At 35.7% G+C, this 13,349-nt stretch overlaps 2 protein-coding genes across 5 annotated transcripts in view; one reads left to right on the top strand and one right to left on the bottom strand.

The window, feature by feature from the left end:
- The window catches only part of LOC127843883 (streptococcal hemagglutinin-like), a 449,139-nt gene that overhangs the window by 209,038 nt on the left and 226,752 nt on the right, over positions 1 to 13,349 (bottom strand). The window lies entirely within an intron of this gene.
- LOC127843886 (ankyrin repeat domain-containing protein 27-like) overlaps positions 1 to 13,349 on the top strand; it is a 300,768-nt gene that overhangs the window by 286,017 nt on the left and 1,402 nt on the right. Inside the window, exon 15 of the mRNA XM_052373779.1 lies at positions 11,636 to 11,775. Within this exon, the coding sequence (XP_052229739.1) occupies positions 11,636 to 11,775 (140 nt within the window). The remainder of the gene's footprint in view (positions 1 to 11,635; positions 11,776 to 13,349) is intronic.

Here is a 13,349-nt window from a genome sequence, read left to right as displayed (position 1 = left end):
TTCTCAACAGTAAATACAACAATGAAAGACAGAGAAATTATCCTTATTTTTTTTAAATCAAGATTTAAACTTGGAGTTCACAGGTTTGATTCCCACTGTGGGGGCTTCTTTAGATCTCCACAAAAAAGAAACCAAGTTATGGTTATTTACAAGAAAGGAATGTACTCGAAAGCTTTTAAATAAACCTTAGGTTGTTAATTTGATAAAGCTAAACTAAATAGTTTGCAGAAAGTTAAGATTACTTTAAAGAGCTCTGTTTTACAGGAAGTGCCAAAACCAAGGAGAATCTTGACCAGTTGTTGCTGACATTCTGCATTGATTATCAGAAGTTCTCGGGATCTGTCACTCCTGCACTTGTGGTACAGGACCTAATTGCTCCAATTTGTAGCGGCCAGTTTTAGATTGTTTTTGGATCAAGTTATTTATTTGACTTTATTGTTATCATTTTAATGTATTGGTCTTCTTTTAGTTGACATATGTGTTAAAAAACAAATTAAACAATTAAGTAAAATTCTATTGGATTGGAAGGGTTTGAGAAAGCGTAGTGAAGCCAACCCTTGAATAGAGTTATTATTACTTTGACAAAACAACACTTACCTAAATACCACAATGGATTCCACCCAAACAATACCTCACGCCCCTACCCAGAATCCCTCCCCCCCCCCAAACCTCCCCCCCCATTTTTTTTTTTTAAACATCTAATAAATTACCACACCCCACATTATACCCTTCCCCTCTCACCCCTACCCCCCCTCCCCCCCAATTTTTTTTAAACATCATCTAATAAATTACCACACCCCACATTATACCCCCCTCTCACCCCCATACCCCTCCCCAAAAATAAATAATTTGTTTGTTCCTTTTTTTATTTTTGAAAGATCGTCTAATAAATTATTGAATATGAACAATTTCCTCATGATGGCGTACGTTATACTGTCAATACGTTATACTGTCAAGCACTTGAATAGTCTAGCGCGCTGTCTTCTGACAGCTCTTGTTTAATGACCTTGTCAAATATATTAACTAGACAATAATAATTATTATTGATTTTTGTTCTATGTTTTCAAAATCAAACTGCAAAACTGGCATCAATGTATTGTGCTAATCTTATTTATGATGTTTTGATGCCCCCTTTCGAAAAAAAGGGGGCATATAGTGATCCGACTGTCCATCTGTCTGTTTGTCTGTCCGTCTTTCCATCACACACTTTGCGTTTAGGTTTCGAAAAATGCTCATAACTTCTATGTCCCTTGAGATATAACCTTTATATTTGGTATGCATGTGTATATTAACAAGGCCTTTCCATACGCACACATTTTGTTACCCCTGTGACGTTGACCTTGAACTTGGGGTCCACGTTTAGGTTTCGAAATCTGCTTTCAGGTTTCGAAAAATGCTCATAACTTCTATGTCCCTTGAGATATAACCTTTATATTTGGTATGAATGTGTATATGGACAAGGCCTTTACATACGCACAAACATTTTTACCCCTGTGACCTTGACCTTGAACTTAATGTCCGCGTTTAGGTTTCGAAAAATGCTCATAACTTCTATGTCCCTTGAGATATAACCTTTATATTTGGTATGCATGTGTATATGGACAAGGCCTTTCCATAAGCACACAAATTTTGACCCCTGTGACCTTGACCTTGAAGTTAGGGTCCGCGTTTAGGTTTTGAAATCTGCTTTTACGTTTTGAAAAATGTTCATAACTTCTATGTCCCTTGAGATATAACCCTCATATTTGGTATGCATGTTTATATGGACAAGGTCTTTCCATACTCACACAAATTTTGACCCCTGTTACCTTGACCTTGAACATAGGGTCAGCATTTAGGTTTCGAAATCTGCGTTTTGGTTTGGAAAAAAATACTCATAACTTCTATCAAGCGTTTATAGGGGCATAAGTCATCCTATGGTGACAGCTCTTGTTCATTCATCATTTGGAAATTGAAGTCATAGTTATGCCCAAATATCAATGTATGCCGTTTGTTAAATATGAAATTGAACTTAATTTATTAGCCAGCCTATAGAGGTCTGCTGTGGTATTTAGATTGTTGACATTAAAAGTAATTCGGTTGTTTTGATTGCAAATTTTTACGCCCCCGGATCGAAAGATCTGGGGTATATTGTTTTTGGCTTGTCATTCTGTCTGTCATTCATTCATTCATCCATTGTGTGTGTCCCAAAACTTTAACCTTGGTTAAAGTTTTGCAATAACATCTCATGTTTTTAAATCCAATATGTATTTACTCTTTAATAAGAGAATACAAAGATTTGCAGATTATAATAATAACTGTTCAATTTTAATTGCAGGCTCTGGAGACAAAATACAGTGTCTTACGACAGAAGCTATTGGTTGATTGCTTGCGAATTAGGATGGGAACTGACCAATGGGAGGCCATGTCTCAAACGACAAGCAGCAAAAAGTGATGATCCTGGATAATCAAGCTGTGGAACAAATCCAAATAGGTGTGTCTAATTGTTGATTTTATGGGTTTTTATGCCCCAGGTAGGGTGGCATATAGCAGTTGAACTGTCTATCAGTGTGTCAGTCTGTCTGTCCGTTAGGGCTGTCACGATACGCCGTGAGCGTACTGCGGTATATCGTGGTACGGCAACACTGTATCGCGGTACGTACCGCGATATTTTACAGAATATGTATCTGTGAAGAAAACAGCAGAATAACAAGTTTTACAAACTTTATTAAACTCAATAATCAGAAAACACTGGTATCATAGTATGACTATAAACTGTAAAAGAAACTGTAATAAACTTGATAGAAGTAGTCATTGTAATTGTTATTGTTATTCGCGTCTTTGTCTAAAATGTCCGCCATGTTGTTTACAATAGCTGTGACTACAATCTGTGTAAATCGAACGCTTCAAGGGCATGTTTAAAATGCGGAGTCAGCAGGCCCAGTATTGAAAATCCGTAGCGTTCTGACTCTTCCTTGACTTATTCATAATCTTAAGATAACATGATTCGGAAGTACCATGCTTTGAACGATCAATATACTAAAGAAAGAAACTAAGAAATAGAGTAAACATCTTTTGGATAATTATGAACTTATTTGCAAAGGAAACCTGTCCCAAATTCCAAAAAAGGTACGGACCCATACATCGCCGTATTTTAAACGTGAAAGTTAAACATCTACCAGTGAAAGCGCTTGCTTGACCTGGATATGAACTGATGATTTATTTAGCCTAATTGAATCGCTGCTACAGTTTTCAAAACCATATCTATATCAAAATAATTATGTAATATATTTATATCTGTGGTAATATAATAATATTAACAAAACCGGTGCGGCAACGCCGTACGGCGGTGCGATTTTTTTCACGACATGCAACGCAATATACCGATATACCGGTGAATCGTGACAGCCCTACTGTCCGTCCAAAAACTTTTATGGCCATAACTTTTTCACTATTGAAGATAGCAACTTGATATTTGGCATGCATGTGCATCACACGGAGCTGCACATTTTGAGTGGTGGAAGTTCAAGGTAAAGGTCATCCTTCAAGGTCAAAGGTAAAGAAAAATTATTTTTTTTTGTTCAAAGCGGCGCAATTGAGGTCATTGTGTTTCTGACGAACACATCGCTTGTTGATGTTTACTTCAGCTTCTACTGTCTTTTGTATGAGAATTGTGTTTGTTAAAAACTATTTTACCGTTCAAACTACTTGTCCTTTCTTTAGAATAGCTTTAAACATGTGCATCCAGGATGAAACTTTCAGGGAATTTTTTGTTTAAAGGTGGTCTCTTCAAATAAAATAATCCAGTGTTGGCAGCCTGTGTTGTCCCTGGTTAACCTGTGGGAAAGGCACGGGCTAATGTGGGAGGACACTACGCAAGTGCATTAAGCCCAGTTTTTGCAGAGCACAGATCATATAGATGACTGGATGTCTTAAAGGGGCCTTTTCACAGATTTTGGCATTTTTTAACTTATTCATTAAATGCTTTATATCGATAAATGTAAACATTGGATTGTAAAAGCTCCAGTAAAAAATCAAGAATAAACTTAAAAAAAGGAAAAGAACATTGACCGCACCAGGTTTCCAACCAGTGACCCCTGGAGTCCTGCCAGAGTCCTGAAGTAAAAACGCTTTAGCCTACTGAGCTATTCCGCCGAGTACACACGCTGTACGTATTTTATACCTTATATAAGCAATCTTCGTAGTTTCACAAAATTTAACGACAAAAACAGAACTCTCCAAATTATTCAATCGTTTCGCGTTGCAACGCTTTATAATTTTTAGGTTATAAAATCGTCAAAAGATGCATATAATGGCTCTATTAGACCATGGTAAATGTTCAGTATTACTGTTTCCTCACAAATATCATAACTAAAACGAAAATTTGCGAATCTGAAACAACTTTTTTCAATTTTGTCAATTTACCAAAGCGTGAAAAGATCCCTTTAACTCTTTTCAGGCAAGATAATGCCATCTCTCTTAGGGGAGGGTTTTTACCTGAAAGAGACTGTCACCCAAATGATGGGGTTGTGTAAGCATGTTTTACGAAACAAGGTCAAAGGGCAGCAAGTCATAGGTAAGTGCCCTTTTTAAATTCATTAAAATAAACTTAGTCTGTTGTGAATTGAAGCCTGTTTATAGTTGTTTATCATGTATGTGTTTATGCCCCCGAAGGAGGGCATATGGTGATCGGATCGTCCGCCTGTCTTTCTGTCTGTCCTTCCTTCACACTTTTGGTTTAGGTTTCGCATTTAGGTTTCGAAAAATGCTCATAACTTCTATGTCCTGTCACATAGCAACTTGATATTTGGCATGCATGTGTATCTCATTGAAGCTGCACATTTTGAGTGGTGAAAGGTAAAGGTCAAGGTCAAGGTAAAAAAACATGTATCAAACTGAAAGCGGCGCAGTAGTGGGCATTGTGTTTGTGACAAACACATCTCTTGTTGTAATTATGTCGATTCTGTTTAACTATTATCATATGTGTTTTCTAACAATTATTCAATATAAGATCATCATATTCATGCTGAAAATACAATTAAATATGTACGATGTAATGTTTGTCAAAAACATCTTATATGGGAACATTAATTTTAACCTAGAGGGGGCAGTCATAACTATTTTACAAACAACAATTTGTTTCAGTAATAGAACTTTCAATGTGAAATATGTCATCAAAATGACTCAACCCATTATTTAAAGTAAAATTTCAAAGTTTTTGTTTTGCCCCCGGATCGAAAGACCGAGGGCATATTGTTTTTGTCCTTTTAACATTCATTCATTTATTCATTGTGTGTGTCCCAAAACGTTTACCTTGGTTAACGTTTTACAATAACTTTTGCATTATTGAAGATAGCAACTTGATATTTGGCATGCATGCGTATCTCCTGGAGCTGCACATTTTGAGTGGTGAAAGGTCAAGGTCATCCTTCAAGGTCACAGGTCAAATATATGGCTTCAAAGCGGCGCAATAGGGGACATTGTGTTTCTGACAAACACATCTCTTGGTAGTATTGAATAGCATTTTTCTGGACTTCATCAATGCATGCAGTGCAGAGAACATTTGGCTGGCGTAAATGCAAATGAGGCATACTTTTCTCAACAGTAAATACAACAATGAAAGACAGAGAAATTTTCCTTATTTTTTTTAAATCAAGATTTAAACTTGGAGTTCACAGGTTTGATTCCCACTGTGGGGGCTTCTTTAGATCTCCACAAAAAAGAAACCAAGTTATGGTTATTTACAAGAAAGGAATGTACTCGAAAGCTTTTAAATAAACCTTAGGTTGTTAATTTGATAAAGCTAAACTAAATAGTTTGCAGAAAGTTAAGATTACTTTAAAGAGCTCTGTTTTACAGGAAGTGCCAAAACCAAGGAGAATCTTGACCAGTTGTTGCTGACATTCTGCATTGATTATCAGAAGTTCTCGGGATCTGTCACTCCTGCACTTGTGGTACAGGACCTGATTGCTCCAATTTGTAGCGGCCAGTTTTAGATTGTTTTTGGATCAAGTTATTTATTTGACTTTATTGTTATCATTTTAATGTATTGGTCTTCTTTTAGTTGACATATGTGTTAAAAAACAAATTAAACAATTAAGTAAAATTCTATTGGATTGGAAGGGTTTGAGAAAGCGTAGTGAAGCCAACCCTTGAATAGAGTCCGTTTTATGTAGCTTTCTGCTAAACTTTTAAAACACTTAAAACAGTTACTTTACAAACAGAAACGTTATTATCAATAGTGAAAAAGTGTCGCTTCTGTCAGTGAAACTATTAAAAAACTTTAGGGGATAGATTTTGAAGCTGTTTGAAAACAAATACAATCGGGTATAAACAGCTTTGCCCCTTACCTTTTGGGGAATGGCACGAGATCTGGTCCGATGGGGGAAATTAGCCCTGTTTATTAGATAATATGGATTCAAAAAAGGTTCAAATACATGTACCAAATATGGGAATGGTACTGTTTACTGGTACCATATTAATAGAGAGGGAAATCGCTGGATATATATATTTAAGCTATGTCCAAATATCAATAGATGAAGTTCCAATGTTCTAAGGAAATTCATTATCAAAAACACATAAACATAGGTGTTTTGAAGGATTGAATATTATGGTCATTATTCAATAAATTAGACTTCTCAAGTTCATTGATCATAAAACGCTGGTTTTTGTGTTCTACTTCATGATTTGATGTCTGGTCAGGTGACGAGAGCCATGCAGTTAGTCCTGAATGACAGTCTGGTGGTAATAATTTATGTCTACAATACAGGAACAACAAGTTACTGAACTTTTTTCTTAGTTGCCGGAACCATTTTATATGAATTGAATTTTCCGGATGTTTTATTTTGTTTCATTTTTTTGTTTTTGTTAATATGACTATAGCATCATCTTTAAAACAACAATTTGCGTCTAATTTTGTTTTAGATTGCCCAGATCAGTTAGACTATTGTGAATATCAAGAACGGCATACAGATTTCTTTTCTTTTTTTATAACTCATTTGTGAGACAAATATCGGGCTTTTATAAAGTCCAGTTAAGGTTTGGTTAAGTTCTGAAACATGGCATCTTCATCTGCTTCTTTTTGTTTCACAGAACTTAGTGAAAACAATTTTCCTTTTTATCAGAAAGTTACTTAAATGTTAATTTAAAAGCATGTGATTTAGAAGATCTGACACTTGTTCCTATGTCATATTAAACTTATCCAGGAAATGTGTTAGTAAGCTTGCAAATGGTTGGCCATTTAACAAAATTCCTGATCTTGTATAATAAAATGTGGTATGGAGTGACAATTTGTCTAAGATCCTATGTATATGTTAGCTTTTTTTAATATGGGAATTAGCAGTTCTTGATGTCTTTTAGCTCACCTGCACATGCAGTGTTCATGGTGAGCTTTTGTAATGAATTGAAATTATTTGTATGCCCCCAAAGAAGGGCATATAGTGATCGGACCGTCCGTCTGTCTGTCATTCCGTCACACTTTGCGTTTAGGTTTTGCGTTTATGTTTCGAAAAATGCTCATAACTTCTGTCGCTTCAGATAGCAACTTGATATTTGGCATGCATGTGTATCACATGGAGCTGCACATTTTGAGTGGTTAAAGGTCAAGGTCATCCTTCAAGGTCAAATGTCAAATATATGGCGTCTGTCCGTCCGAAAACTTTAACATTGGCCATTACTTTTTCAATATTGAGGATAGCAACTTGATATTTGGCATGCATGTGCATCTCACGGAGCTGCACATTTTGAGTGGTAAAAGGTGAAGGTGAAGGTCATCCTTCAAGGTCAAATGTCTAATATATTGCGTCTGTCCGTCCGTCCAACAACTTACGTTGGCCATAACTTTTTCACCAGTGCTCCAGATAACATGCGTAAAGGCGTTAAAACGAACTTAATTTCTTAAATAATGATTTAGATTTAAAAGTTACGCATTGAAAAAATAAAAGACGAATTCAAAATGTTCGAACGAGCGTAAAACTTCCAGTAGCAAAATTATATACCGTAAACATTTCATCCCGGTTCTGACTCGTCTAGGCGCTCAATTAAAACTACAACTTTAAGTCAACGTCACTCAAGCTTTTGCTGTGAGGAAGAGCCACACCTAAGAACGGTCGAAAGGCCAAACGGTTTCGATTCTGTTCTCCTAGTATTGCAGACGAGTCATTACTGTTTATTTTACCTTTTTAATTACCCTTATCGTTATTTTTATACACAAGTCATATACTGTATACCTATTCAAAATGTCATTTAAATTAAATATTAAATATAGTTTTTGATATGACTTTAACGGCGACCAAAAGACCGTTATGACCTAAGCCGAAGTGTCAGTGAACGTTTTACATAAAAATCAAAATGGCCGACCGAAGCGTGAAAGGCAAAAAAGCCATTTCAGTGTCAAAAGTCCACGCTGCATGCATTCTTTCAATTAGATTCAAATACCCAAAGCATGGTTTCGTCAATAATTGATGAATTTATAAGCTCTTGCGTAAATGACTCAATTTGTTGATGTGTCAAAAACAATGAATAAACAATTATTTTTTAATATATTGTTAAGAATTAATTTAATAAATAGACGTAAAATAAGAATTAAGTTTTAAAATAGGGAGTAAATAAGAAAGAGACCAAAATTTTATCTGGAGCTCTGTTTTTCACTATTGAAGATAGCAACTTGATATTTGGCATGCATGTGTATCTCATGGAGCTAAACATTTTGAGTGGTAGAAGGTCAAGGTCATCCTTCAAGGTCAAAGGTAAAAAAATAATAATTCAAAGCGGCGTTCTCATAAAGCTGCACATTGTGAGTGGTTTAAGTTCAAGGTCAAGGTCATCCTTCAAGGTCAAAGGTAAAAAAAATAAAATTCAAAGCGCTGTTCTCATGAAGCTGCACATTTTGAGTGGTGGAAGTTCAAGGTTAAGGTCATCCTTCAAGGTCAAAGGTTAATTATTTTTTATTTTGTATTTCTAAGCGGAGCAATAAGGGGCATTGTGTTTCTGACGAACACATCTCTTGTTTATTCTATGTTTAGTTATGCTCCCTTATTTAACTTATAAGTTCTATAATACAATAAATTGTGAATTTCCTTTTAATTTTCTAGAACTACCTAATGAACGTGGACCACAAGCACCTGTTTGCTACCATCATCAACTGCATGAAGAGCAACGACTCAAATCTGAACAAGAAGAACCGTAACTTGGTGGACACGCGTCTGGAGCATCTGCATGTGCGCGCAGAGTATGAGGAGAATCTGCCGGGCTCGCGGAAAGAGCTGAATGACTTCAGTACGCCTCTCGAGCGACTACAGTGCCTCAAACGTGTCGTGACGCTTTTTACAAGGCCTGTAGAAGCTGCAAAAAGTGACGACAGTAAGAGAGATGGAGGATATTTATTGGATTTGGTGGAATAACATTTTTAATTCACAAGTGAAACTTGCAGCCACAAGGGAAAAAATACTTTTCTATGATCACAAGTCAATTTAAATCGATATTCCATGAAATCCAACACATTTTCTTTTTAATTAATGCTTTGAAGTGATTATTTTTGTTTTTTTGCCATTCCGGACAATCTATTTCCTTGTTTGGCGCCCCGATTACATTACATGTTAGCTAGAGGGTAGCTGATCCGTATGTTGTTATACACATTCAACAGAGAGTAGCCGCCCTTGGTAAAATTTTGGGTCACAATGGGCAACCAAACATATCTGAAAAGTATTTCCAGTAAGCAATTAAAATTATCGATAATTTTCACTGTTTGAAACAGTGACTTATCAGTTGTAATTCACTGATATATCTCTATTAACCAACAGAAAGCATAAAATAAATTTTAACATTGCCAGCTTTAGCAAAAATTAAGGAGCAAACTTGTCACTATTTATGGTCTTTACAAGTGTCTGTTGATTGTGTATACTATACGAGACTATAAGGCAAATCGCTTATTGATATTTTAAATAAATTCACTGGACATTGAAAATGTGCATAAAACATATAAGAAAAAAATGTGTTATGTTTTGTAATGAATGCCTAAAATTCATTCCCTTTTCAAACTTTAATGGAGGTGATCTTTATTTTTCTTGAGACATGTATAAAGATATTAGTCGGAGATTTTTTAGTTCCCCATTTACTGTATCAATTTTACCACTGTTTTACGGCTGTGGTAGTTTTCTTTCAAAATTCTTGAAACATAAGATTTTCCTTGAATACCAAAGTCTTAATAGAAATTGTATTTTGGAACATCAATGGTTTGTTTTTGTTTTAATTATTTTTTACCGGTTTACACAAGTTATTCTAAATTTACTGGATACTATTTATTCTACAAAAGTTTTTTGTTTTATATTTATCAACATTGAAAATATTCTGGTAATATGTTTGAATACATTGTGTACATAGTGGTTCTTATCACTCTTATGTTTAATGATGGCGACAGATGACCTTCTTCCTGTTAATCTACCTAATAATACACTCTCCTATTCCAAACTGGTTAGTACCAATATAAGTGAAGTGTGTTATTAGCTCGGCTGTTTTCGGAGAAAACCCGAGGTATTGTCATAGCCAGCTCGTCGTGCGCCGTCAGGCGTCCGCTGTCCGCGTCGTGCTAAAAACTTACCTTTGCTTCTAAAATCAAAGTGATTCCACCTACAACTTTGAAACTTCATATGATGATGCACCTTGATGAGTTCTACATGCCACACCCATTGTTGTGTCACAAGGTTAAAGGTCAAGGTCACTGTGACCTAAAAAATAATTCTTACAAGCTTTAATTAATTCAAAACTGCACCCGCAGCCGAGCTTTGGCACCCGTTATGCAGTGCTCTTGTTCTGTATTGTACTTTCAATGAATATTGTACGTTCAATTAATACATCAAACATGTTTTTTAAATATATTTATGTGAAATATAACAATTTTTTTAGATTATTTATGAAATTTAAATGTGTATCTCAAAATTACATGTGAACAAATCACATACAAGGTTTCCTTATATGGTTGTAACAAATTTAACTGCAACCATCTCGAGTTGTGGAGGGCAAATTTAAATATTGCTCAGATTTGTGGACCGTGATATGGGCTCAATTATTAAGTTAATAATGTGAGTTGGAGGTGATCATTTACTATTAAATTTATCATCAACATCTTCATCATTAAACATTGTCATAATTATCAGCATCATCATAAATGTATATTTAAAGGAATGCATGATTATGTTGACATGTTTGCAAATTTGACGTACATGAAGCATTTTATTTTTACAAAGGTTGCAGAATAAGATGAATTTAGTTGAGTGTTGTCAAAAATTTCAATCATAAAATAAATCTGTTTTTTTATATATTGTTTTATATCTATGTCTACCGTCAGTCATCGACATTCACTATGTAAACACAATGGAAGCCTTTTTCATTGCTCGAAATTCAGGCAAATTAATTGGTGAAAACATTTATCTCAATAATATCTTCTGAAACATTCCATGAAAGCTGAAAGTATTGTTCTTGATTAGCCTGTGTAGACTTAACAGGCTAATATGGGACTACCATTTGCGCTATTGAAGCCCGGTATTCCCAGAGCGTGTCTCTTGTGTTAAACAAATCTTATTTTCTTGTCAGCTTTCCATTTGGCTGCACTATATGTTCAGGTGACTCTTGTGTTAAACAAATCTCTTTTTCTTGTTAGCTCTTCATTTTGCCGCACTATATGTCCAGGCAGGACTAATAGATATTTTATCCAAGAACGGTTGCCTTGCCGATGCCTCCGATGTCCTGGGTCGCACTCCACTGCATATGGCGGCATTGAAGGGACTTCAAAACATCATTGTGAGTAAAATGTGTGTGTTTTATCCACGTTCTAGGCAAACCAGACTTAATGCAAGTGCGTCAAATGTCATCTAAGATTGACCTGTGCAGTCTGCACAGGCTTATCTGGGACAACACTTACCACAGGTCCGCACAGGCTAATCTTGGACAACACTTACCACAGGTCCGCACAGGCTAATCTGGGACAACACTCACCACAGGTCTGCACATGCTAATCTGGGACAACGCTTACCACAGGTCTGCACAGGCTCATCTGGGACAACACTTACCACAGGTCTGCACAGGCTAATCTGGGACAATACTTACCACATAGACTAGAGATTTTGTTCAGGGGAGCCTTCTTTTTTTTAAGAAAAATTCAATAAAAGCGGAAAGTGTCGTCCCTGATTATCTGATGCAGACTGCACCGATTAATCTGGGAAGACATTAGCCCAGTTTTCCTCGATGTAGACTTGTTTTATACTTTATGAGGTTTTATTCAAAAGCCTTGATTGTGTATGGGCCTACCTAACTAACTTACGAAAATCACAAAATTGTTCTAAGTTTGATTTGCAAATTCAAGCATTTTTTTACTGACAGACTTAATAAGGATAAAGCATTATATTACAGTTAAATTATTATGAAGTCCAGCTGTAATTAATTGTTAGATATATTTAAAAAAAAATAAAGCAACAAATTGAAAGTGTTTGTTTACACAATTTAAAATGCTTGTCAAAAAATGGTCAATTTTTGAACTAAAATCAGGTAGAAATTTCATGAAGTGTGTTTATTTTTAGAAATGTAAATGTTAAAGCATTACAGGGTTTTGTTTAATTCTGAAGCTGTTGCCAATCTTAGTCTAAACCCTCAGATTATTTGTATTCATATAATCTTCATCCAGGTTTCAATAAAACCTACGCCTAAAAAGTATTTGTCCATCAATGAAAATGTGCCAAAGTTATCCCTGGGGAGCATATAGTCGCCGCTTTGTCCTTGGGTCCGTGTGTCCGTCCGTCCGTGCACAATTTGTGTCCTGGCTATTTCTCAGCAATTAATGACCGTTATTAAATTAAACTTTAAAGGAAGCTTCACTTCCAAGAGGAGATGTGCATGTTATCAGCTGGTTCGGGTCGGATCATTTTTCACAGACTTATGGCCCTTGAAATTTTCCATTAACCGAACATATTGTGAAATTCTTGTCCAGGCTATTTCTCCGCAACAAATGACTGGAATTCAATGAAACTTTATGGGAAGCTTCACTACCAACAGGAGATGTGCATATTATCAGCTGGTAATGGTCAGATGATTTTTCACAGAGTTATGGCCCTTTGAATTTTCTTTAAACTGTACATATAGTGCAATTCTTGTCCGGGCTATTTCTCCCAAACTACTGACTAGAATACAATGAAGCTTTTTGGGAAGCTTAACTACCTTGAGGAAATGCGCATGTTATTTGTGGGTTCTGGTTATATGATTTATTTAGAGAGTTATGGCCCTTTGACATTTTTAAGTTGCTAAACCATCCATCGTATTATTTTGTCCAAAGTTATGCCCCTGAAGACGTTTCCTTTTATCTGAATATAAAGTGCAATATT

This window comes from Dreissena polymorpha, chromosome 9, assembly GCF_020536995.1.
Source record: "Dreissena polymorpha isolate Duluth1 chromosome 9, UMN_Dpol_1.0, whole genome shotgun sequence".
Lineage (NCBI taxonomy): Eukaryota > Metazoa > Mollusca > Bivalvia > Myida > Dreissenidae > Dreissena > Dreissena polymorpha.
This window is presented reverse-complemented; position numbering and strand designations above follow the sequence as displayed.